Source organism: Bos grunniens, chromosome 22 (genome assembly GCF_055505025.1).
Source record: "Bos grunniens cultivar Pamir isolate PY7600 chromosome 22, Bosgru_T2T1.0, whole genome shotgun sequence".
Taxonomy (NCBI): domain Eukaryota; kingdom Metazoa; phylum Chordata; class Mammalia; order Artiodactyla; family Bovidae; genus Bos; species Bos grunniens.
Genome location: NC_141186.1, coordinates 54,641,457 through 54,667,764, shown reverse-complemented (window position 1 = coordinate 54,667,764; position 26,308 = coordinate 54,641,457). Strand labels below are relative to the sequence as shown.

Here is a 26,308-nt window from a genome sequence, read left to right as displayed (position 1 = left end):
CGTCGGGGGTCTCCTCAGAGGGCGCAGAAAGGCACCGGGCTGGGGTTCCTCAGAAGGTGGGGAGGGGCGTCGGGGGTGGGTTCTCCTCAGAGGGCGCGGAGGGGCGCCGGGGGGAGGGGCTCCTCAGAGGGTGGGGAGGGGCGCCAGGGGTGGGTTCTCCTCAAGTGGGGAGGGGCGTCGGGGGCGCTCCTCAGAGGGTGGGTGGGGGGGCTCCTCAGAGGGCGGGGAGGGGCGCCGGGGGAGGCGGGTGGTCTTCTCAGAGGGCGGGGAGGGGTGCGGAGCAGCACAGCAAGCAGGGCCTGCCTTTCCTACCCCTGCCCGCCCTTTTCTTCCACAGGACCAAGGGTGCCCAAGATGGCTGCTGCACAGCGACCAGGCTTCCCTGTGGCAAACAACCAAGGGGTAACCCCTCAGGCCTCTGTAGGCGTGAGCTTCGCCCCCCCCCCCCCGCCCCCATCCTGAGACCACCTGGAAAGATGACCCTTCCCCGAGAATCCTGGGCCACTCCCCCCTCCGACAGCAGGCGCAGGGAAACCGGCCTGAAGCGGGATGCTGGGGTTAAGGGGGAGCACAGGGGACACGGGACGGGTGAGGGGAGGAGGCAGCCGCGTGCACAGCGAGCACTGCATGCAACAGGCAGCCGGAGGGCACGCGGGGCCGCTCTGCGGGGGGGCGAGGGCAGGCCTCGGGCCTGCACATGCGGTGGACACGCCCTGAGGCCTCTCCCGATCTGCCCACTCACCTGCCTCTGGGTGTCCGTGCGCCAGGCCGCGGAGAGGGTGTTGGGGAGGGGGGAGAAGCCACAGGAGTTAAAGGCGCAGCCAGGCCAGACCCACAACACCCTCTACCCCCAACAGGGCGCTGCCCGCTCCATCTCTTCTGGAGCCCAGGGATTCTGCCAGGAGCAAAGGTCAGGCACCCGTCCTGCCCACGGACAGTGCTTTCCACCGCGGAAGGACCTCTGATTACCCAGTTCTAGATTTTCTGTTCCAGGTAAGATCCTTACCGAACCGGCCCAGTCCTCTGTTGTGCAGGAGACTGACACACAGTACTGAGATCGGGCTATGCCTGAGTCACTTCCTCTCCAGCACTCTTAGTTAATGGTATCCCATCAGTTACTGGTCTTATATCAATAAAGTTCCAAGTTTCTATATCTGTATTATGGTTTTATAAAATGTTTACATCTGGAAAGACTGACTGAAAGGCATATGGGAGCTCTTTGTACTATTTTTACCATTTTCTTGATTAAATCTGAAATGATATCTCAGTAGAAAGGTAAAAAAAATATGAGACACCATAATTTAGGCAATATAGTCTTGAATGCAGAATTACAATAATGAGAACTCAGAAACAATCAAAATGTCCAATAATGATGGCTAAGTAAATTTTCTATGTTTTTCTATAAGCAGAACACTAATGCAGTTAATAAAAGTGGTATCAATAAGGGCTTAATTTCCAAAATATGCAAACAGCTCACTCATACAACTCAACGACAAAAAAAACAAACAATGCAATTGAGAAATGGACAGAAGGCCTAAACAGACATTTCTCCAAAGAAGATATACAGATAGCCAATAGGCACATGAGAAGATGCTCATTATTGCCAATTATTGGAGAAATGCAACTCAAAACTAGAATGAGGTGCCACCTCACATGGGCCAGAATGACCATCATCAAAAAGCCTACAAATAATAAATGTTGTAGAGAGCATGGAGAAAAGGGAACCCTCCTACACTGTTGGTGGGAATGTAAACTGGTGCAGCCGCTATGGAAAACAGTATGGAGGTTCCTCAAAAGACCAAAAAGAGAGTTGCCATATGACCCAGCAATCCCACTCCTGGTCATATACCCAGACAAAACTATAATTTGAAAACATACATGCACCCCTATGTTTAGAGAAGCACTATTTACAATAGCCAAGACATGGAAACAGCCTGAAGGTCCATCAACAGATGAATGGATAAAGAAGATGTGGTATATACACACACAATGGACTATTACTCAGCCATAACAAAGAATGAAATAATGCTATTTGCAACCACATGCATGGACCTAGAGATTATCATACTAAAGACAAGTAAGTCATAGAATGGCAAATACTATATGGTATCACTTACATATGGAATCTACAATACAAATGAATGTATCTACAGAACAGAAACAGACTCACAGATACAGAGGAGACTTGGGGTTGCCAAGGGAAAGGAAAGGTGAGTGAGGGAAGAACTGGAACTCTGGGATTAGTAGATACAAACTCTTATGTATGGAATAGATAAACAAGGTCCCACTGTACAGCAGAGGGAACTATACTCAATTTCCTATAATAAACCATAATGGAGAAGAATGTGAAAAAGAATATACATATGTACTGACATAACTGAATCACCCTGCTTTACAGGGAAATTAATGCAACACTGTAAATCAACTATACTTCAATAAAAATTCTAAACAAGTGGCATCGATACAGGTTTACACACACTGGAAATTCTTGTCCATGTGGTGACAAGGAAAGAAAGCAGCATTGCATGTGACATTATCATGGGATCTGGGGTTTGGGAATGAGATTTTAGATTTATTTCTGTTTCACGTTTTCACCAATGAACAGGTGTGACTTTTATAATGAGAACGAGAAAGCTGTGTCAGGAAATGGACCATGTAGACACAACTCTTGAGGGAGGCTCATGTGGGTCTGGGGCACAGGAAGCCATGATATTCACAATCTGGTCCCTTTCCAGGCCTCCCCCTTTAGCAGGATCAGTGATGGCCAGCTGAGGGACTTGCTCTGGGGATCCTGCATTCCTTCCTGAGTGATCAGTTGCAGCCTGTTGAGAGAAGAGGGGTTGAAGTGTGGCTATGTGGCTGGCCAGGCTACAGAGGGAACATCCAGAAATGCCAGAATGGGGGGGTCTGCACTGACTGGGCTCACTCAAAGCTATCACAGTGGATCCTCACAACCCCCTGAGAGGAGGTGGGTGTTAGTATTGACAGTTGGCAGAGAAGACACGGGTGCCAGGAGGCTGTGACAGCGGCCGAAGCGAGTCCTGCTGGTTGTGCTTCAGAACCAGGATGGGAACTGGTGTGCCCTCTGCATTTTCAATCCTACCGCAAATCTTCACTCAAAGGCAGGGAAAAGCTGGAGAGGAAAATGAAGCAAAAGAGCCCACAGAACAACACAAACAGATGGAAAGAAATACCATGTTCTTATATTAGAAGAATTAATATTGTTAAAATGACCATACTGTGCAAGGCAATCTGTGGATTCAATGAAATCCCTATCAAAATACCGATGGCATTTTTCACAGAACTAGAACAAAAAAATTTTAAATTTATATGGAAACACAAAAGACCCTGAATAGCCAAAGCAATCTTGAGAACAAGAGCTGGATGAATCAGGCCCCCTGACTTCAGACTATACTACAAAGCTATAGTAATCAAAACAGTATGGAACTAGCATAAAAACAAACAAATCAACAGAAGAGAATAGAGAGGCCAGGAATAAAACCCACACATTTTTGGTAAATTAATCTAACACAAAGGAGGCAAGAATATACAGTGGAGAAAAGACAGTCTCTTCAATAAGTGGTGCTGGAAAAACTGGACAGCCACCTGTAAAATAATGAAATTAGAACATTCTCTAACACCATATACAAAAACAAACTCAAAGAGCTAAATGTAAGACCAGAAATCATAAAACTCCTAGAGAAAAACATAGAATACTCTTTGATACACACTGTAGCAATATTTTTCTGGATCTGTCTCCTAGAACAAAGGCAATAAAAGCAAAAATAAACAAGTAGGATCTAATTAAACTTAAAAGCTTTTGCACACCAAAGAAAACCACTGACAAAATGAAGACAGCCTACAGAATGGGAGAAAGTATTTGCAAATGATATGACCAAAACAAGGTCAATATTAAAAATATATAAACAGCTCTTACAACTCAACATCAAAAACAAACAACCTGCTTAAAAAATTGGCAGAAGACTTGAATAGTTCCCCCAAAGAGAACATGCAGATGGCCAATAGGCATGTGAAAAGATTCTGAACATCATTAGTCATCAGGGAAATGCAAGTCAAAACCACAGTGAGCAACTTCCCTGGTGGTCCAGTGGTTAAGAATCTGCCTTCCAATGCAAGGGATGCAGGTTCAATCCCTGGTCAGGGAACTAAGATCCCACATGCCTCAGAGCAATCAAGTGCTGCAACTCCTGAGGCTGCATGCTCTGGAGCCTGCATGCCACCACTAGAGAGAAGCCTTCATGCCACAGCAAAGACCCCACGTGCCCCAACTAAGACCAGACACAGCCCCAAAAAATCCCCAACAAGGAGATGTCACCTCTCACCTGTAAGAGTGGCTATCGTCAAAAACAATGCAAATAAGTGTTAGCAAGGACGTGGAGAGACAGGAACACTTGTGCACTGTTGGTGGGAATGTAAATTAGTGCAATCACTGTGGAAAACAGTATGGAGTTTTCTTTAAAAACCTAAAAATAGAACTACCATATGACCCAGCAGTTCCACTCCTGGGGATATATCTGAAAGAAACAAAAAACCTGATTTCAAAAGATACTGCAATATTCACAGTAGCACTATTTATGATAGCCAAGACATGGAAGCAACCTAAGTATCTACAACTGACGAATGGATAAAGAAATAGTGGTTTGTGTATATATATACACAATGGAATATTACTCAGCCATAAAAGAATTTTTTCCTTTTGCAACAACATGGATGGACTCTAAGTTGAAGTAACTGAATTCACTAAGTCAAATAAGTCAGAGAAAGAAAAATAATGTATGATATCACCTCTATGTGGAATCTTAAAAAAAACAAACAAAAAAACCCAAGCTAGTGAATGTAACAAACAAAAAAAGAAACAGACTCATAGATACAGAGGACAAATTAGTGGTTATCCATGGGGAGAGGGGAAGGGAGAGGAGCAATATAGGGGTAAGTTATTAAGAGGTACAAAATACTGTATATAAAATAAGCTACAAGGATATATTATATAACACAGTGAATATAGCCAGTATTTTGTAATAACTATCAATGGAGTATAACCTTTAAAATTTTCGAATCACTATATTTTAACATATAATACCACACATCAATTATTCTTCAATTAAATTTTTTAAATTAAAAATAAAAAGAAGGGGACTTCCCTGGTGGCCCAGTGGTTAAGGATCTGCCTGCCAACAAAGGGGACACAGTTTTGATCCCTGGTCCGGGAAGATCCCACATGTCATGGGCCATGCGCCACAACTACTGAGCCCACGTGTCTAGAGCCCACAACGAAGAGTAGCCCCAACTCTCCATAACTAGAGACAGCCTACGCACAGCAATGAAGACCCAGTGTGGCCAAAGAGTAAATAAACAAGTTTAAAAATAAAAAGAGAGCCCACAGAACAATACTCAACCTCCTCAGCAGGCTTGTAAAAATGTTCCAGACAGAGCCTGGCCTGCCCACCAGAAGGACTTCCTCAGAAGTGAAGTGGACAAACATCCAGGAGTGTCTGTCTGAAGAAGAGAAAATACTCCAAATGAATCTGATGCAAAAGAAAGGCAGAGGGGGGCTTCCCAGGCGGTCCAGTAGTTAAGACTGTGCTTCACTGCAGGAGGCATGGGTTTGATCCCTGGTGGGGAACTAAGATCCCACATGCCACATGATGGCCAAATAAGTAAACAAACAAACAAACAAAAAGATTAAAAAAAAGAGAAAGGTTGAAGATCTGGACCATCAGGTTCATAAGGAGCCAGTGGGGTTTCTTTTCCCTGGTAGGACTCACTTTTGAGTTCTGTGTGGATTTCAAGGTGTCCTGGAGGCAGAGTTCTTAAGTTAGAGGGTTATGGAGGCAGCAGTGATATCCACTTCCTGCTCAAGCAAACAGGAATGGTTGGCTGATTCCTGGTAAGGGGGCAACTGCCTAAACCAGCGTTTCTAGCGGGCAGTGTGTGACTTCGGCCTTTTGGGCCTGATCAGCCTGGGTGCCACGTGAGCAGTGATCTATAAACCAACTGACCAATGCCCCAGAATGAATGAACCAGGACTATGGCTCCCCAGGAGACGGAGACCAGGCGCACACTCTGTAAGGACCTGGCTGAAGCCCACAGAGGAACAGCAGGAAGTCCCTGCATCTCAGAAAGTTGGAGTTGCTGCAGCCCATGCAAATGTGCCCTCCTTGGAGACAGCTGAACAACTCTCTCCTCATCAGCGGTTTCACATGTTTTTAGTGCAACCCACAATAGGAAATGGGCTTCCTTGGTGGCTCAGTGGTAAAGAATCTGCCTGCCAATGCAGGGAGATGTAAGCTCGATCCCTGGGTTGGGAAGATTCTCTGGAGTAGGAAATGGCAGCCCACTCCAGTATTCTCGCCTGGGAAATCCCACAGAGCCTGGCGGGCTATAGTCCATGGGGTCACAAGGAGTTGTGATGACTGAGCAACTGAACAACGAAACAACAATAGGGAATACTATTCTGTTGCAGCCTACTATACACACACACACCCACACACACACCCACACACACACATACACCAAAGTTTCATGAAAATACGTCTTTTACAAGGTGTAAGGCATTATTTTTTTATCTCTGTTTAAAAAATGCTGTTGCAAACCAATAAACTGATCTCGCACATGAACATTTGTGCACATGATCTGAAAAGCACAGCTTCACCAGAGCTAGCGTTCTCTAGATCCATACAACATGCCAGACACCATCCTAACATCCACATCCATTCCTCTCTCTGAATCCTCCGAGCAACTTTGTGAGTTAGATTATCTCCAGGATTTTACAGATGAGCAGAGGCTTAAGCAAACTACTGCTTAAGGTCACAGGAAGGAAGGAGTTGAGCCAGACCGGAACCAAAGACAGAGGGCTCAAGGACCCATCACCACACGACCTCAGCTGCAGAAATTCAGAGCATCTTTTACATCCATGTCAGAGCGTGTGTCTTCATCCTAAAGGTTTTTGCAAACACTATCCTGGCGACATTGTTCATAATTCCATGGATCAGCTATGCTGCAACATTGTTCATAATTCCTTGGATCAGCTATGCTGCAACATTGTTCATAATTCCTTGGATCAGCTATGCTGCAACATTGTTCATAATTCCTTGGATCAGCATCCTCAGCTCCCACCCGCACAGATGAGGGATCCCTGGGGCTCACTCTGCTTTGCTAGTATAATCACAAGGCTCAAGTCATCAATGATTTTTTTTTTTTTTAATTGAGTGAGAGGATGGGAGAAATGGAAGTCTTCAGTTTGGGAAAGTAGACTTGTTTAGTCGCTCAATTGTGTCCCACTCTTGGGTAACCCATGAGCTGTAGTCCGCCAGGCTCCTCTGTCCATGGGATTTTTCTGGCAAGAATACTGAAGTGGGTTGCCATTTCCTTCTCCAGGGGATCTTCCCAGAGATCAAATTTGTATCTCTTGCGTCTCCTGCATTGGCAGGCAAATCCTTTACTACTGAGCCACCAGGGAAGCCTGTAGACTTGTTAATAGCTTATTTTCATTTCACTGTGAATCCATCATCCTCTGTTAGGTGATTCTCAGGCAGATATGTATTTAAAAGATACAAGAAAAGGCCACATGGGTGTTGAGGTCCACAGACAGAAACCAAAGTCCAGGACATTCTTGTGTCTGCCCCAAGCCTCACTCACTCACTGGCCACTGCTCCTGCTAGGAGGACCCTGGCTCCACTCTTTTCCATCTTCTTCTGGGATGGTTCTTCACCCAAATGGCCTTTTGGTGCAGAAACAAGTGGGTCAGATGAGATATGCAGGAAGATCACCGGACAGGTGAATAGTCTGGCTCCCCCTCAAACACTTTACTTGTTTTCTCAGCACTCACTGGCTAGGGAGGCTGCCGGTTATGAGGGACTAGGGGCTCACAGTGAGCAAAACCCCAGCTAGCACCATGCTGAGCCTGGCAGCACCCAGGACCACATCATCGGCAGGCCTGTGGGTGACCCCTGTAGCCCCCAAGTGGATCCTCAGACTTGAACACGGGTCAGCATCACCTGGAGGACTATGAGCATCCAGATCACTGCTCCCCAGTTTCTGATTCAGCAGGTCTGGGGTGGCACCTGGGAATCTGCATCTCTGTTAAGTCCCTAAGGAGATGTGGCTGCTGCTGGTCTATGGACCACACTTGAAGATGCACTGCCTCAGTATATCCCTTAGCAGGAAGATTCTCAAGAGGGATTCTAGCAAAATCTCCCTCTCTTCAAATATCTTTGTTAACTAAGGGCCCCTTCTAGGTTGGAACCCCTCACTTCTGTGGGCTAGGTCACTATGTAGGCTTATGTACTACTTTGAAGTGAGAAAAACATAAAACCCATCAGCCTGGCTGAAAGAACCCAGCCCAGCCTTCCAAGGTCTGGAGTTTCTGTGTGATACCGACCTCACATACGTGTTCAATAAACACTGTCTAATTTACCTCATGAGGAAAGTGGGTTTTAAAGACGCTTACTCCTTGGAAGGAAAGTTATGACCAACCTAGATAGCATATTCAAAAGCAGAGACATTACTTTGCCAACAAGGTTCGTCTAGTCAAGGCTATGGTTTTTCCTGTGGTCATGTATGGATGTGAGAGTTGGACTGTGAAGAAGGCTGAGCACCCGAAGAATTGATGCTTTTGAACTGTGGTGTTGGAGAAGACTCTTGAGAGTCCCTTGGACTGCAAGGAGATCCAACCAATCCATTCTGAAGGAGATCAGCCCTGGGATTTCTTTGGAAGGAATGATGCTAAAGCTGAAACTCCAGTACTTTGGCCACCTCATGCGAAGAGTTGACTCATTGGAAAAGACTCTGATGCTGGGAGGGATTGGGGGCAGGAAGAGAAGGGAACAACAGAGGATGAGATGGCTGGATGGCATCACTGACTCGATGGACGTGAGTGTGAGTGAACTCCGGGAGTTGGTGATGGACAGGGAGGCCTGGCATGCTGGGATTCATGGGGTTGCAGAGTCGGACATGACTGAGCAACTGATCTGATCTGATCTGAAGTCAAGATGTCTCGCTCTGTGTTCTTCCATGAAAAAGTATTACAAAGATGAAATAGTAAATGACTAGAAGGAGACGAAGCACATGCATTTCTACCCGTGTCTACTTTGTGCATGATGTCACCAAGCCCATGTAAATATGCAGAGATTTGTTTGCTCCTAAGCTTTTTGCATGTTCAGTCTGGTTGCTATGAGAACAAACCAGAAGTTGACAGGTGGGAAGGAGTCACCAATCCAACTGATCAAGTCACTTTCCTCTTTATTTTTCCTTTCCACTCCTCAGAGCCCACATTCTGGAGGACCGTGGCTACTACTGGCTCATTTTTCCACACATGCACCATTCAGTGCTGTCGGGGCTCCTGTGCCGAAGCAAAAGGCTGGGTTGCCTTTGTGTAGAGATGTCCTTCTTCATCTGACATCCTGGGAGACTGAAGAGGGCTTGGGGGTGCCTGTTTCTTCCTGGGTGGATGCCAGGCAGAAGCTCAACCACTGCTGCAGAGAACAGCCACATTCCTCATTGCTGGCTGCTGCTGCTTGGTCACTAAGTCGTATCCGACCCCAAGGACTGTAGCCCGCCAGGCTCCTCTGTCCATGGGATTTCCCAGGCAAGAATACTGGAATGGGTTGCTATGCCCTTCTCCAGGGGGTCTTCCTGACCCAGGGATTAAACCTGTGTCTCTTGAGTCTTCTGCACTGGCAGGTGGATTCTGTACCGCTGAGCCACCTGGGAAGCCTCCACTCCCTGGGTTCCTGGCAAAACATTCTCCATCTCAACAAGATAAAATAGGAAGAACACAGGGAGTTTGGGGATATTTCCTATGTCCTGAGTGCAGCTGTTCAATCTGGCTTGAGAACTAGGGGAACATTCATTCTTTCAGCCAAAGGGCTTGTAAAAACCCAGAGACAGAACCACACTGGATGTCAGAAGGAGACTCTCTGGGAAAGATATAGGTGGTACGCTCAGGTGTAAATCATGAGTTTCTATTTTGAGGACTTGAAAACAAAATTCAATATATCTTTAGCATGATCTACTGTATTCCTTAGAAATTCCATGGGGAGAAGAACCAATGTGATTCATTAAAAAAAAAATGCCCTTGAAGATGGGGTATTTTGAGGCCTTCAAATACTTGACAATATTCCTTGAGTCCTACTCTCTCTTCCCTGGCAAAAGGAAACATAGCAAAAGCACCCTCTCCCCCCAGGGATAGATCCTTGAGGGAACACAGCAGAGTGAGGGCTTTCTAAAATGCTCTGGGGTCATTCAACAACCACATTTCTTTTATCAGCGTAAGGGGTGGGGTTGGTGTGGTGGGGGAACCACGCAGGGAACAAATGCTAGGGACTAGATTTAAAAACAGCACTGAGAGGAAAAAGCCCAAACACAGGCTTGAATACAGCATAAGCAGCACGCAGAGGCAGGTCAAGTCTAACTGCCTCAGAAGAGATTGCCAAGAAAATGGTTCTTCGCTTAAACATCTGAGGGGTGGTGGAAAGCACCTCAAAGCCACACCCCACGGTGTGTGTGAAGTTTCCAGTCATTTCCTCTGGCTTCACTTTGCTTTTTGCTGGGTGGGCAGAGGGAAAAAAGGTCTCTCTCCCAGGCCCAACTGGAGAAGCAAATTTTGCAGACCTGCTGAGTTTTTTTTTCTGTTCCAACTGGGAATCCACAAGCACCAGGGAAGGGACTCAGGCTGCAGAAAGAGCCAGAGGAGAGAGGCCCGGTGGGGCCAGCTCGTCCGGAAGAGGGCTGTAAACATCCTTTAGAGTCGATGACGCAAAAGGGAGCATGCACAAATGCCCTTTAAAAGCGATGAATGAAACGCCCAAACAGCACATTCATGTTGACTGGACCATCAGCTCTACCCAAGGGGTGACTCCGTGAGAGACAGGGGGCTCAGCCAGAACAGGTTTTGGAAAAATTTTATTGCGTTTGGTTTCCATGTGGAAGCACTGACAGAATTGAAAAGAGGCAGCATGTTCCACTTACTTTTCTGAAAGATCACACAGCTAGACGAAATCTCTCCCCACCCCGGGCTGATTTCGTGAACCTCACCCCAAAACCCACCCCAAGCAGATTAAAAAAAAAAACAAAGAAAGGTTTGTGGTGATTATTTAAAAACAATTCCCCGTGTGAGACGGTCGGCAATCAAATTTCTGTGACTTCCACGTTTGATGAGCGTTTCCCGTCCCCTCACCTCCCCTCACGGTCTTCAGGCCTTCCCTCCTTCAAATTAGACTCAACGCACAAGTGTGCAAATGGAAACACTAGTCAGTCTCGGTGCCACAGGCTTAGGAATCTGTCGGTTCCACTGGACGGGTGGGCATCTCTCAACTTGGCGATGGTGCCTTCGCATCACGGGCAGCCCATGCAGATCCACGGCCTCCCAGGTTAAAATATAGACAAGACATGGAGACGTGCACATTTATGGGTCTAAAACATCCGAAAGTAAACCCACTGCGGAGATCTACAAAAATGAGGAAGGAGCGGGTTGACTGTGGGGCTGCGGCTGGTTCGCTTGGCAGTAACACTGCTGAACGGACATGGCGCTAGGAGAGGGAGGGAGGTGGGACGCTCAGATGGGAAGCAGAGGGAATCAAGGAAACGTAGCTCGCCTGAAGCTGCGTCATTTTCTTCTTCTCGTGATTGTGTAAGGCATTTTGAACTGGAAAAACTTCTTTCCTTCACATTCTTCCAAATGATCAGTTGGAATATAACCAGTGATTCGGAATACAAATAAGACCCCTTTCATCTCAACCCTCCCACCCCCAAAATCATTCTACGCACCCAGAGCCCAAAAAGTACAAGGCAGGCAATTGATTTTGTGAATTCAGAGGCAAATCGTGTTCACACAGGGCACGAGGCTGCTGTGGTCAAGGACCCTTCTTAGGGCTCCAGCCCTGATCTCCCAGGCCACAAGGGGTGAGCATCCAACTTCAGCGAGGTTTTAAGTCCCATCCAGGCACCTGCCACTGCCTCCTGGGCAGTGGGAGGTCACGGGCCCTCTTCACTCTCTCCTATGGGTCCCCCACCAGGTGTCCGGGCCAGTCCGTCCACGCACAAGCGTCATGACTCAATTAGTACAAGGGGGCGTGGCCTGGAGACAGTGGCCTCCACGTTAGTCATGCCAGACAGACAGCAGAGAGGAAACCAGAGGCCAGAGAAGTGATTTTAAATAGGAAAAAAAGGAAAGCAGCTTCGGTCACCGAAAAATAGAAAGGATGATCTTTTCAAAAATAAAAACCATGGGGACTTTTTTTTTTTTCTCTGCAATGTTCAGCCATTTAACTTGAGGCATTAAAAAAAAAAAGTTTCAGAGTAGTTGTGTTGCTTTTTTCAGTTTAGACATTCATGAGAACGGATCGGACGGTAGTGCTGGGATGTGGTTTGTGTCTGAGTGGCAATGCTGCTCAGGGTCCTTCAGACCACATACTGGTACGGGTCTGCCTTCCCTTGGTCTGGCGTGGCAAAGGGGCTGGCCCAGCCTAGAGAGAAGGGGTGGCCAAAAACGGCTTTCATGTTCATCCATTTTGTTTTTTTAGCCCATCTTCTCTCTTCCTTTTTCAATTGTTCTATTCCCTGAAAACAAGAACAATCATACTTTCAGTCAAGCACTTTACTGCTCTGGTTTTTGGGGGAGAAAAATCCATTAGCTTGAGGTGAATGGAGTAAATGCTTCCTTTTTAAAGCCATGAAGCTTATCTACATAGTACATTTTTTTTTCTTCTCTTTCTCTCATAAAAAGTGCTAAAGACAAAAAGGAATCATCATTTTTCTTTTGGGTGGGCACACAGGCACGTCTGTGTAAGTCCCTCCAGGCAGGAAGGGACACATAAGAAAGTCAGCAGGCCCTGAAGCCGCTGCTCCTAGTCACGCAATCCGGTGTTGTATTAAATGAATCCTGGCCGGGGAGTTTGGGCCCAGGGCCGAGCGGTGTGTGGGAGCACTCTGAAGGCTGGGGTGCAGGGAGCCTCAGCTTGTGGGGAACTTGAGCTCGTGAGAGCCAAGGATCGGTTCGTGGGAACTCTGAAGCTGCTATGACCACTTTGCAGACAAAAAAAAAGGACCAAGTGAAACGACTGCTCTGGCGCGGTCTGTCCCGAAGGCCGGGGAGGCCAAGGAGCACCCGGCGTAGGGGGGCTGGCCAGGTGCAGCGGAGGAGGTGAACAGGAGGAAGAGGTCAGCACAGAGGAGGAAGGAGAGGGATTAGTACAGGTTAGAGGGGCCGCACTGGCAGACCGCTCAGCCTCGGCCGCGGCCGTGGCCAAGGCCTTCCTGGGCTCCTCTGGGGACAAGTGTGGCCCGAGGCAGGCTCAGCAGTTGTCATGGAGCCCACACCACCCCCAGCCAAGTCTCGCAGGAAAAACGAGCTGGGGGAGCAGGTCAGTCCCTTCCTGTCTCCTTCTCCGAAAGGAACTGGTGAGCAGCTGGAGGACAAGGCGGAAGCAGCTTGGCGGGAGCCCCACCGGGGGTCTATCTGGTGGCCTCTGTGCAGTGGAGAACGGGGCGGGCCCGAGGGGACAGCCCAGTCCAACTCTGTTCACAGCCTAGGGCCCTGGGACCACACCATACTGGTCAAGGGCGGGATGCCCTTGCCCATGCGCGGCAGGCCCTCGACTCCTCTCTCCCTTCCTTTCAGCACGGCTCCCTTTAGGAACGGCCTTGAGGAGTAAGAACGACTAGGACCAGGGCCATGATTTGCCTTCTGACCCCCTAGGCCACAGCCTGTGTGGCCCAGTGGCGTCCTGACAGCCAGATGGTCACCTCTGGGTTCCCTGCAGGTCTCACACACAGAAGCTGGTCTGTGCGGTGCACAGACACACGGCTGGATGAACCTCATCGGCTACTATTTTTATAGACACTCTTTTATAATGGTACTAATAGTTATAAAAGAAAAAAAGGTGCTGAGAGGCACGCAACCTTCTAAGCCACCGGGAACTGCCCCAGATCCCAATGATGGTGCCTTGGCAGCCGGCACACCGTCCTCCTCTGCATGCTGAGTCTCCACACCCTCAGGGGTGGGGCCGCAGCAGCAGTAAAGGCTGAGTCTTCCTATGAGCCTCCAGCTAAGGCTGACTACCCAACCGGCCAACGTCCCCCCGAAGACCCCGAGGTGACTGTTGAGGATGGACTCACGACGTCCCCATAGAGCGCAGGGCTGCCCCTTCCACCTGGGGCCCCTCTCCGAGACCCCAATGCCAAAGAGGGAAGAAATGCCCACATCACAGCCATGGACTGGTCACCAGGTGGCTTCTGGACACCTTAGGAGGGTTTAGAGGTGGCAGCAGTGGTGCCAGGGGTGTGGGCTCCAGCAGTTTCCAAACTCCCAGAGAAGGAGTTGTGAACAGGGAGGAAGGTGGGGCAGGTGGGAGGCCGCAGACGGGGACCAGAACCGGCCTTGCGCCCACTGCTCTGAGGGCCCCCACTGGGCTGTCTCCTGACCCCACTCTCAGGATCGGATCATAAAGACGCTTTCACTGGGAAGCTGACCCTGCCTGTGCCATGCAGGTCAGGGCACCCTTTGTCCATCACCCATCTCCAGGCCCATGGCCGCTAGACAGGAAGGGCACCCCAGTGCCTCGTAGAGTGACACAGAGCCGTGGACAAGACTGAACCATCACGGGAGGCTGGGGGGGCTTGTAACAGAGAGGCTGTTGGGCCCCATACCTGTGTGACCTGAGTGCCAGAGGAAGAAGACTACAGGCCACTGCAAAGGGAGGAATGGGCCCTGCACACCCGCGGCCTGGCCACTGGGCTCCCAGGTCTGACCTGCAGGCAGCCCCCCGCCCCCAAGCCCCAGCCGTGGAGGGAGTGGTGGCAGGCTGCCCCCGTGCTCACCGTCTCATCCGTGCAGATGGAGTGCACCTGGGTCCCGAACATGACAGACGTGAAAATGAGGAAGAGCAGCCCCTCGAAGCAGAGCAAGATGAGGAGGATCACCGTGGTGGGCGGCGAGAAGGAGCTGCACTCTGAAAGAGAATGGACACGTGGGGCTCGGGGCTCCCTCTGCCTCTGGCCCCACAGGACCGGGTTCCTCGCTGGCCTCCAGGCCCCGCACCAGCCTCCAACACCATGAGCTCGCACTAACACCCCATCGCAGCCCACGTGTTGGGAGTCGCCTGCTTCTGTCTGCCCTTGTCTGATGTCTGCCCTGCCTACTCAACCCCCAGGCTCCAGGAGGACAGGGACTTTCTGTTCGGCTTGGTGTTGGCCATCAGCCTTGGAGCAATGCCTGACGACAAAAGAATCTGGGCGAGAGGTTGGGGCATTCTGAGCTTTAGTTTTCTTTCTGTACTGTGGAACAGTCGAGGGTTCGCGAGGGGAATTCTGCCCCACTCCACCTTGGCCCAGCATGAGCAAGTTGATGCTGCTCCCAGACAGGGGTGCCGTGCTTCCTGATCCCCTATAGCTGCCCTAGAGTGGTGGCCTGGCCACCATCCTGCCACAGCTGCAAGCACCCTTCTCATGGGCTGGCCATGGAACTGCAAGTAGAGTCTGGGGAGGTGGGAAGCAGATCGAGGGAAGGTGGAACTGCCTCCTTACCCTTCTCTGAACATCAGTTCAAGATGCCCTCATCCTGGGGGATTCCTCTTACACGAGCTGGATGCCCCATTGATCCAGGGCTGAGCAGAGATGGTATTAACTGAGCAGAGATGGTATTAACTGTACTCTGGGGACTGTCCGGCACCTCCTCTGCTCTGAGACCAGAGGAACTGGGGGCCTCAAGCCACCTCCATCAGGAAATCCCCTGCTGGAGGAAATCCACTCCATCTGGATTGACCACAGACAATCCAGAGCATGCAGGTAAGACCCTGGGTGGTGGAGTCTTCCAGACAGGGTAGGAAAAGCCCGCTCAGGACTAAGGCCTGAATCACAGGCCCTCTTCTTAGCCATGTGACAGGGTAACTTGCTCAACCTCTGCAAACACCGACTTTTGTCATCTGCAAAGGGGGGAGTATCTCTCCTACCCTGCAGGCTTGTTACAAGGTTGAGATAAGGCCTCGCTGACAGTCTCCTGTGCACTAAGTGGGAACACGGAAGCAATGGTCCCAGCCAACTCCATTGCCCCAACAGTGGCCCTCAGTGCTCTCAGCACTGCGCACGTCTCTTCTTAAGGGCACGAATTCTACTGCGAGGGCCCCACCCTCATGACCTCTTATGAAGAAATACCAGAGAGCTTGCTTTTCTCTCTCTCTGCTGGGTGAGGACACATGAGGATAGGGCCATTTGAAGCTGGGAAAAGGGTCCTCGTAAGGGATGGAATTGACTGGTACCTTGATCTTGGACTTTCCAGACTCTTGAACTGTGAGAAATAAATACTTAAGCCTCCCAGTCTATGGCATCTTGTTGCAGCAGCCTGAGGTGACCAGTACCCATGGGATTTTTCTTCCCCTAGATGAGGTCAAGCCAGGTGGACCAGAGAGACAGAAGGGGGCAGATGCAAGCTAGGAACAGAGGCTAGAAAAATCTCTTAATATCTGGTCAGGAGCTAAAGATACCTAAGAAGTCAGTACATGCAGGAAGAGCAAAACTCATAAAAAATGATGACATGAATAAGGGGACCAATCAATGGTAAAAGGGTGGAAATACCATGTTTCTGCTCGAGGTGTTTGTCTCACAGACTGCGTGTGAAAGGAGGAGCCCAGCAGGCAGCCTCCTCATTCCTCCAGCAACTACAGCAGTCTCTCCCTTATCCTTGGTTTTGTTTTCTGCAGTTTCGGTTACCTGCAGTCAGCCTTGGTGCAAAAATATTAACTGGAAAATTCCAGAAATAATAAGTTTTAAAGCGCAAACTCCCCTGAGAAGCATGATGAAATCTCATACCTGGCTCTGTCCACATGAGATGTGAACCATCACTTTGTCCAGCATGTACATGCTACATATGCTACCAATCATTTCAGTGACCAAGTTGACTGCCACGGTATCAGAGTGCCTATGTTCAAGTAACTCTTATGCTACTTAACAACAGCTCCAAAGTGCAAGAGTAGTGATGCTGGCCGTTCAGATACTCTCTTACTGTGCCTGATTCATAAATTAAACTTTACCATAGGTATGCTGTGCTGTGCTTAGTCGCTCAATCATGTCCGACTCTTTGTGACCCCATGGACCATAGACCGCCGGACTTCTCTGTCCATGGGGATTCTCTAGGCAAGAATACTGGAGTTGGTTGCCATGCCCCACCCCCCCCGCTCCAGGGGATCCTCCCAACCCAGGGATCAAATCCAGGTCTCTGCATTACAGGCAGATTCTTTACCATCTGAGCCACCAGAGAAACCCAAGAATACTAGAGTGGGTAGTCTATCCCTTCTCCAAGGGAACTTCCTGACCCAGGAATCGAATTCGGCTCTCTTGCATTGCAGGCAGATTCTTTACCAGCTGAGCTACCCAGGAAGCCCCTATCATAGGTACATCTGTATTTAAAAAAAAAAACACCAAACGCTGTATATGTAGGGTTCTGTACTATTTGAGGTGTCAGGCATCCACGGAGCGTCCTGGAACATGCCTCCTGCAGATAAGCGGGGACTACTATATTAAAAATTCTTTTCTTATATCTCATTTTTATTCTTCTTAAAAAATTTCAAATTTTAATTATACGTTCAGCATCTATATTTTTCCCCTCAGAATTTATGCAGTCTTGTGATTGGAGTTCCCTCCTCAGCATTTGCATCTTTAAACGAGATACTTCAAAAGCAGGAAGAATTTGTCTACCATCTTAACATACATTGGTGATTAAGCAGCTAAAAAAATTATCGCACACAAAAACACCCAGATGAACAAAAACCCCACCCATGTCCTAGCCAGAAAGTTAAAAATGGATTTCTGCAAGGTTGGGATGCAATGACCTTCAATTAAAGCTCCTCACTTAAAGGCACGGCTCTGCTCCTGGGATGCGCTTCCCCGCTGGGGCCTACATTTTTCCTGGGCCCGCTCAGACCCAGGAGGGTCTGTCCAACTCACGACTTTACCTGTGGAACTGACTTTAAGGGGCTGCTTTATTTCATGAAGAGATATTCGGGCCTCTGCTGTTTCTTCCCTGGTCAGTCCATAGGCTTGCAGGAGATCTAATAAAATGAGGTCAGCCCCTGGCACCAGGACAGAGACAGACAGCCCGCCCCCACTCCGGTCACGCGCCCCTCCTGGAGCAGGGAGGGAAGCCCTGGCATATACTCACTTGTCCAGTCTTCTTCAAAGCAGTGCAGGAAGTGGAATCCCACCATGATGAGGGCGTGCAAGGAAATGAGAGCTATGTACATCTGCAACAGGAAAGCAGGGCAGACGCCATTGCTGTGAGAACCGCCTGGCCGTGCGGGCGCCCGGGACGGGGTGCTTGCAACCTCCCACTCAGGAACGCTCAGGCTGAGAGCTGGGCAGGGAGGGGCCGGAGAGCCACCTGGTGATTCCCCCCAGCCAGCCCCCGCCCCTAGGTCTGAGGTGTGCGGCCATTCCCTGGGGGCAGTGGGGCTCGGGCTGTCCTGGGGGCTCCGGGCCCGCTGCCTCTTCTCGCTTGAAGGGTCAGGGCACTGACTGCCTGTGGTCCCTCCAGCCCTCGACCTACCTGCAGCTGAGGGAGGGTGGCCGCCTTCTTGGCTACTGAGCTCGACACCAGGCCTGGGAGCCCAGAACACGGCCCTTTGCTTAGAGCTAATCAGCTGGAAGCAGTTTTCTAGACGCTTGAGGGAAGGGCATGGGAGTGGGCCCGTGTGGAACCAAGGAGAGCTCTGGCAGAAAGGCAGAGGTCTGCATGGCCAGGCACCGTCCTGCCAGCAGCAAGGCAAACGGCGAGTGCTCCCCGCAGGGTAGGGACGGCATTCGGAAGCTGACTTACTGTAAACAGGACGAAGTACTTCTGGTTGTTCTCGCCGACACAGTTATTGACCCAGGGACAGTGGTGGTCCATTTTCCGAATGCACCGCTTGCAGACGCTGAAAGAGCCGCAAGGCAGACCTTGAGGGGCGCCCCACGGAGGCGGGAGGGCCAGGAGGACTCAGAACCCACACTCCAGCACCACTCCTCCTCAGCGGCCCAGTGTTTCGCTGCGTGTGTGCTGGAAGGGCCTGGAAGGGACAGGACCCCCAAGGTCACAGTCATTCCAGACAGGGGGACAGGTGGTGACCACCGAGGCCTCTTATCTTGTTTCACAGAGAAAAAGGCTGGAACTGACTCAACTGAGAAGGACACGGCTCTCCTGAGGGAAGAGTGGGCTGAGATTCTGGTTTACTGAGGGGACAGAAAAAAGAGGCAGTTTCGAAAACTTGACAGGATGAGATGGGATAGAGCTACTCCTCACTTCCCCCAAAGGCCAAAAACCCTAAAGGCGGGCATGATGGGACTTGCCAGAGTGGCTGACGAAATAGAGAGAGACAAAGAGACAGAAAGTGAGCACTTGAAGAGTTCAGAGTGGGGTCAAGAACTGCGTGTCACGGGGCTGCAGGAAGTCCCCCTCTAAGGACCTTTCAGCTCTAAGATAATATCCACTTAGCCCAAAATAGCAATAGAGTCATCTGAGCTTAAGTGTTGACCAGAAGTCCCACTAATTTGCAAACAGTTATTAACTTGTTGCTGGGATAGTTTTTGGCTTGGGACTATTTGAAGCTACGATATTTGATTAAAAAAAAAAATGCCCTCCCCATTCCCTTCTGGACGACACAAGTAACAATCTGAAACAAGAGCACAAAGCTTAAATAGGGGCTCGAAAGCAGCTATTCCCAAAGCTCAGGTTCAGGAAGAGCCATCTGCCAACAAGATGGACTCATTGAGAACAGTTTCTTTTTCAATTCATTAAAATAGGCTCCATAACAATTTATCTTGGGGGCATTACATGTTCAAAACAGTTTAAAATACTGTAAATACAAGCTTGTTGTATATATTTATGAAAGGCCCTGAGTTCACACCAGCGTTTATTTCCACTAGTTTCCATAACCAACTTTATCTTAGGTTCTTACTGAAGTGGGCGGGGGGCTGCAGGAGAGCTGTTCCCAGACTATAGGTCAGGAAGCCCAGACCACTCCGAAGGGGGAGGCGTGGCCTTTCCTAAGCCCGGCATGAGCTCTGCTGGCAAGGCAGACCTCCCCCTGCCGGCCCCCCGCCCCAGAGGACACGTATAAGGGAAAGTGAGGAGAGATACTGGCTCAGACCAGCGCGGGCGTCATGGTCTCCACCCTCGTTCTTTCCACAGCTTCAGAGGCTGGTGATAACACAGGCCTATGGGAAATGAGCACATTTCAGAGATGCTAGCCCAGCGCCAGAGTCTTCCTTGGGAGCCAGAAAGGCAGGGTAAGAAAAGGATGCATGAAAGGGACAGGGAGGGCAATAAACCGAAGGCCAGGTGCCAGCAGCACCATCTGGTCAACCTCTCTCTGTGTCACCAATTTGGATGAATGAATGAATGAGTAGGCTTTCCTTGTTCCCAGTGTACAATTTTGCAAATCCCGACGAGCAGGCAGCAAAGCTCCCTGCATCCTGGGCCTCATCCAACACATTCCACCGTGGAACCAGCCCTGTAGACCATCTCTTCCACGTCCTTCCTCAGCTCTGGGGTTTCTTAACCCCCTCCCCATCAAGGGAACCCCTGAGGGTGACCACCTCCCTGCTCTAGGCTCTTGAGCAGCTTCTCTTCCACTCACACTATTTTGTAAAAGGGATTTAAGGTGGGTGCTCCAAGACAGTGTGTGCTCAGCAGCAGAGAAGTGCCAAAGCACCTGGCATCCTCTGAGAGCTGTCAGAGGCTAAGCGAATCTGTTCTTTGCTCTCCCCTCCCAGCCTCCGTGAAGAGGCCAAGTGTGAATCTGGGAAGATGGGTTTCACAATGGGTGAGTCTCTCTGGGCAATCAAATCAGAACACAGCTCGTCCTTCGGGGAGCAGGCAGGAGTATAGCCAACCGAGAGCTGCAAACTTTGTCCAGAGTGTCGGTCTGAGTCTCTTTCCTATTTGCAGAGACAGGACAGGCCAAGACACTGCCTCCCCCTCCGGCTTACAGACTTGTTCAGAAGTGGGGCTCCCGGGTCGAGTGGTGGCGCACGTGGGTAGGGAGGTCCATCCACGCGGAGGCTTGGAGGCTCTCTTCAGAGGCCGACAGACGCAGCTCAAGAATGCCCGGCCTGAGCGGCTCTGGGACTGGGGCTGGGAGAGCACCAGGGGCAAGGCCTGGGGTAGGTCTGCAGGGCGCCAGGTGAAGGATGCTCCAGGCCCCGGGGGAGACCGCCCTTACCTGCCTGGCTACTTCATCTCTGGCACCAGCCATCAGGCAGAGGAGGAAAAACTGTGGGCCTTCCACAGCCCCTGACATCCCACTGACTGGGAACTTATAGCCCAGAGCCAGCATTCTGCCCAGTCCCCAGCGGGCAGGAGGCTCACTGTGTCCCTCCCCCCCCGACACAGTGGCCACACGGGCTCCCAGAGGGTCCTCTCTCCACGCTCACCTCCTGGTGAAACACACCTCCCCTGGCTCCTCTCCTGTGCCAGCTTTAGTGGCTCTCGTGCGAAATGCTGCGGGCACAGACACGTCCTAAGCCCGCTATGGCAGTCACTGAAAGGACCAAGGGTCCTCCCTGGAGGTTATTTTGGGTGCTCCTGAATTCAGGGTCCCCCCAGGTCCCTCCTGGTATCAGATGAGGGAGGGGGCTTCTCCCCTCTTCCTCCAGGTTCCCTACCAGTATCCATCCCCAAAGCACTTTCCTGGAAAGCCTTGAAGAGCCCGACAAGCTCACCGGATCCCATGAATTCAGGTTTCCTGGGGCTCGTGCCTCCTTCTCCAGGGAGACACAAGGGTCCTTCCTTGGCTCTCAGGCTCCAAGAAGAGGCTGAGGGCTTCTGCCCGCCCTCCCTACAGCGGCACCCATCAAGCTGTATCTGTCCTGCCTGGGCGGTAAGCTCCTGGGTCAGGGCCGTCTCCCCTCTACCACTATAGCCCAGAGCCAAGCCTGGGGTTAGCTTACCAAGGGTCAGCAGAGTGAAGGCTCTGACACTACAGATAAGGAGACAGGTTCCACCGCCTCAGGCGGGGACATCACAGCACAGAAAGAGAAAGGAACACAGCTAGTAGGTCCCAAGGGGACCATGCTCTGCATATAGGCTTTCATCTCACACCTCATTCACTGTAATTAAAATTATAAGCAAAAAAGACATCTCCAGCATTCTGGTCCCAGCGGAGAAACAATTTGGGGTAAGGCTGTGCCCAGATGGGCTTCCCTGGTGGCTCAGATGTAAACAATCTGCCTGCCGAGCAGGAGACCAGGATTCGACCCCTGGGTTGGGAAGATCCCCTGGAGAAGGGCATGGCTACCCACTCCCGTATTCTTGCATAGAGAATTCCCTGGACAGAGGAGCCTGGTGGGCTAAAATCCACGGGGTAGAAAAAAGTCAGACACGACTAAGTGACTAAACAACAATAACAACAAGTGTTCAAACAGGGCACGAGAAAGACAAACAAGCTGGCAGGGACCTAAGCAGCCCGCAGCGGTCCCAGCCTGTGTGTGTGTCCGTGTGCATGTGCGTGTTGGGAGGTGGGGAGGAATATGAGGTTTCGCTGAGGTCAGACATCTCCACCTCCTTGTGCAAAAAGAACCTAACACATTACCTAATGCCCTGACCATCCATGTCAGCATGAGCTGCCCACCCCGAGGACTTCCACATGCTTCTGTGGTCCTTGATGTCAAGAAGAAAGCAGCCTGGCTGGAAGGAAGACCCACTCACAGACCACCAGGCTGGAAGGAACACCTAACAAGTCAATGTCAGGGAATATGCATGGTACCCATCAGAGCTGAGGGCAAAGAGATGGTTTTAAATTCCACACACTCTTCTGGGAGGAGAGGAAGCAGAGAGCTGGGCACAAACAGTGGCCCCTTCACCTGAGCAGGAGGACTGATGCCCACTCTCTCCAGCAGGGCAACAGGGCCCTCGGCTCCACCAGCCACAAACCCAGCTCTGTCTGGTGTGCTGGGGACTCTGCTCACCCGAAACCACGGGTGCCTAGATGGCCCAGGCCACCGTGAGCCATCACCAAGGACTGACTGGCAGCACACGTTTCCCGAGACAGAAGCAGGCCACGCACAGGCATCATCACTCAAGTTCCTCTGCGTTTGAGTTTATCTGAGTCCGTGGCTTTTGTTTGGCCCAGGCCGATTTGTTTACTAGCACTCAAGAATACCTCCCTTGGATCATCCTGCGAAGGGAGGAAGTGAGGAGGAGGCGGTGAGGAAATGCCTGGCGGTAGGGAGGAAAGAGAAGAGGACCACTGTGGTCGCCCCAGTGCTTTCTACAAAGCTCACCCTTCCCTGTGTCTGGCCCAGCCTGTGTAAACCCAGCACCTCCCCAGCGCTCACACATTCCTCCACTAACAGACATTCATACTGAATCCTCACGAGCTAGGAGGAACAACCCTTTCTATAAAGGAGAGAGCTGAGGCTCTGAGAGATGGTCCCCGGTATGACCGGGACAGCACTGCCATTCCAGTGCTGACCAGAGCATCGCTCCACCACACCGGGATGCCCTGAGCAATCACGGCACCCGGGAGGTGGAGGCAGCTGGCTTCCCAAGCCTCGGGGGGAAGGCTAGCTGGGTGCCTCCCTCTTTGAATTAGTTTCTAATACAGATCTCAGAAACAAGCTGACCCAGGGACAGAAGACCCCACGGAAGACGGCAATCCCCGTGGCCTCTGCCCACGCTCCTTGGCCCTTACCCTTGAGAAGCAGCAAGTAGCTGGGGAGGGCTTCAGCTCGCTCTCTCAGACAGACGGAAAGACAGACAGCCTTAATTCCTCATCCAGGGAGAGTCGGTGCTATGGCGAAGCCATCTCTGGGGCTGACCATGGGAACGACGATGATGAAATGGGGTGGGCTGAGGTGCCCAGGACACAGCAGCTGTCGGGAGCCAACCCCGGCATCCGGATGTGGAGACTGACCGCCTTCCTCCGAGAGGTGGGCAGCACAGCCCACACAGAAAAGACACCTTTCAGCCACTCGGACCTCTCACAAAGCCCAGACGCTTCCACAGCGTCAGGCTGACGATACCTCCTGACGCTGGGAGGCGGTTCATTCCTCTGCAGCCCCTCTCCAGCCCCCCCCTCACACTCATGTGAGAAAGGGAGCAAGTGACAGGCTTGTATTTCTGTAATTTAGCATTAAAGTCCTCTTGTCATGATGAAGCACAGTATTTACCTACAAGTTTTGTTTTTTTTTTTTAGCATAGAAGACTCAAAAGAACAAAGAAATCTGAAAATCAAAAAGGAAAAATCACTGCACATAAAATGGGGAAATGGCTTTTTTGGCTGAATTCTACAATGGTCAGACCTCTAGACGTTTTGTTTTTAAGAAAAGTTGTTCTTTTCCTTCAAGGATAACGCCTTCATTTCCCTGTGGCCATCCACGTTAGTATGACCCGCCCACCCTGAGGACTCCCACGAGCTTCCATGGTCCTCAATGCCAGGAAGAAAGCAGGTGAAATCTCCAATTTCTGTGAAACTGGACCTGCCCCTCAAAGATGTCAGGCACTAGACATGCCCAGAATGACTTTCTAAAGCTTTACCTCGAGCACCCTTCATACAGTAATAAAGCCATGAGGTAGGAAGGGCAGAAATCAGCTCAGTTTCAGACATGGACACGGAGCGGAGATGGGCGAGGGCCTGGGTGGGGCCCTCCAGCCAGCATGGCAAAGCTGACTCGTGCGATAGGTGTCCTGGGCCCAAACCCAACACCCTTTCCCATCCCTGCCCTCCTGTGGAGGCGGGAGGGAGAGTTGCAGCAGTCACTCCGTGCCCAGAGCAGGGCATGTTCAGAAGTCCTGTGGGTGATGGCACCCGTGGGGGGAGTATGGAGGGCTATGGTGGGGGGCAGGGATGAGGAGGGGGTCCGGGCGGCACGGCGTACCTGCAGTGGTGGGCTCGGTCAGGCTTGATGCTGCAGCACTTGGGACATTTGTACACCACCTGCCCAGGCTTCAGCTGTAAACTCTCGATGAATTCTTTAGTGGCATTTCCTTTGGGGACTGCCCCCTGTAAGGAAGAGAGACGTTGGGGTCAGGCTAGGGGTGCCCTCGGTTGTGACATACCACGGAGGCGGCCGTCATTCGAAAGTAGCAGCTCCACGCAAGGGGACAGGACATCTTCATGCCAACAACATGTGGATTCTGTTCAGAGTTATGCCAACACCGATGATAAGAATTTACCCTGGGAAAATTACCCTAGGAAAAGTGAATAATTGTCCACACTGGACAGTTACATCATTTCTGATGACCTTCTATTTCCATTCTACTAAAACTGTTTTCACTGAATGCATCCTCTCCTATGTATCAGTAAATATTTCACTGAGGATCTGACTCATCAACTACTATTTTGGCCTACATTAGATTTCCCAGGGACTGCTTCAGTTCTTGCAAATGTTCACTGGGGATTATCACATCAAACAGTCCAGTTCACCCAGGTCAAAATTCACATCTCTGAATGTTACTGAATCAAGTGTTATCTTCTTTTTCACCAGGACTATTGTCATGGATTGGTAATCTGTGTTTAGTTCTTAGGAATCCACAAATATTCAAATATTCAACGTGCTCTCCACACCAAGATGCTGAAAACCAGACGTGACCCAGGAAAATGATCAGCTCTGTGGTGGTGGGGAGGCTAGGGGTGGAATGAAGTGGGGTGAGGGTGGGGCATATAGAGAGGCTAACCTTTGTAATTTTTTTTTTTTTAATTTACAAAGCTGGGAGATAAACACATGAATGGTCATCATATTATCCTTGATACCCTTTTGACTGTCTCAAGTAGTTCATTATAATTTTTTCTAAAAGTTCAAAAGAGAAGTAAAAAAAATCTGGTCTGTAAAATACAGATACCAGATACCAGAAGAACCGATATCAGAAGAACCCATCACAGAAATTTTAAAAGCAAACAAACTTTGGTAGGCAAGGACTACCTGGTACATACAAGGTCATATAGGACAGAGTTGCGCGAACTTCCCTGACAGTAAAAGAATCCACCTGCAATCCAGGAGACCCAGGTTCGATCCCTGGGTCGGGAATAGCCCCTGGAGAAAGCAATGGCAACCCACTCCAGTATTCTTGCCTGGAGAATTCCATGGACAGAGGAGCCTGGTGGGCTACAGTCCATGGGGTCACAAAGAGTTGGACATGAATGAGCGACCAACAATTGACATCAAATATGCCATAAAAGTACACAGTTATTGACACAGGAAACATCTATGATACACTGTTAAAGGGAAAAGGAGATTCTCAAACAGCAAGTAGACTACAAGCCCATTTTGGTAAAAATCACACTTACACAAATACAGACACACACGTGCGTGTCAAGTACTA

The 26,308-nt window shown here is 50.2% G+C and overlaps 1 protein-coding gene across 18 annotated transcripts in view; it reads right to left on the bottom strand.

Moving 5' to 3' along the window:
* Window positions 1-26,308, bottom strand: part of ZDHHC3 (zDHHC palmitoyltransferase 3) — a 60,775-nt gene that overhangs the window by 2,772 nt on the left and 31,695 nt on the right. For 2 of the 18 annotated variants that reach the window (XM_086368465.1, XM_086368464.1), the window contains exons 3-9: window positions 24,865-24,989; window positions 18,827-18,923; window positions 18,173-18,254; window positions 17,967-18,062; window positions 17,046-17,144; window positions 14,839-14,969; window positions 10,907-12,579 (exon numbers count right to left, since the gene is read on the bottom strand). In XM_086368465.1, coding sequence (XP_086224591.1) covers window positions 12,421-12,579; window positions 14,839-14,969; window positions 17,046-17,144; window positions 17,967-18,062; window positions 18,173-18,254; window positions 18,827-18,923; window positions 24,865-24,989 — 789 coding nt within the window. In that variant the 3' untranslated portion in view covers window positions 10,907-12,420. Of the gene's footprint in view, window positions 1-10,906; window positions 12,580-14,838; window positions 14,970-17,045; window positions 17,145-17,966; window positions 18,063-18,172; window positions 18,255-18,826; window positions 18,924-23,678; window positions 23,860-24,864; window positions 24,990-26,308 lie in introns of those variants that run through there. The other 16 variants (XM_086368460.1, XM_086368459.1, XM_086368472.1 and 13 more) reach the window with 10 other exon arrangements.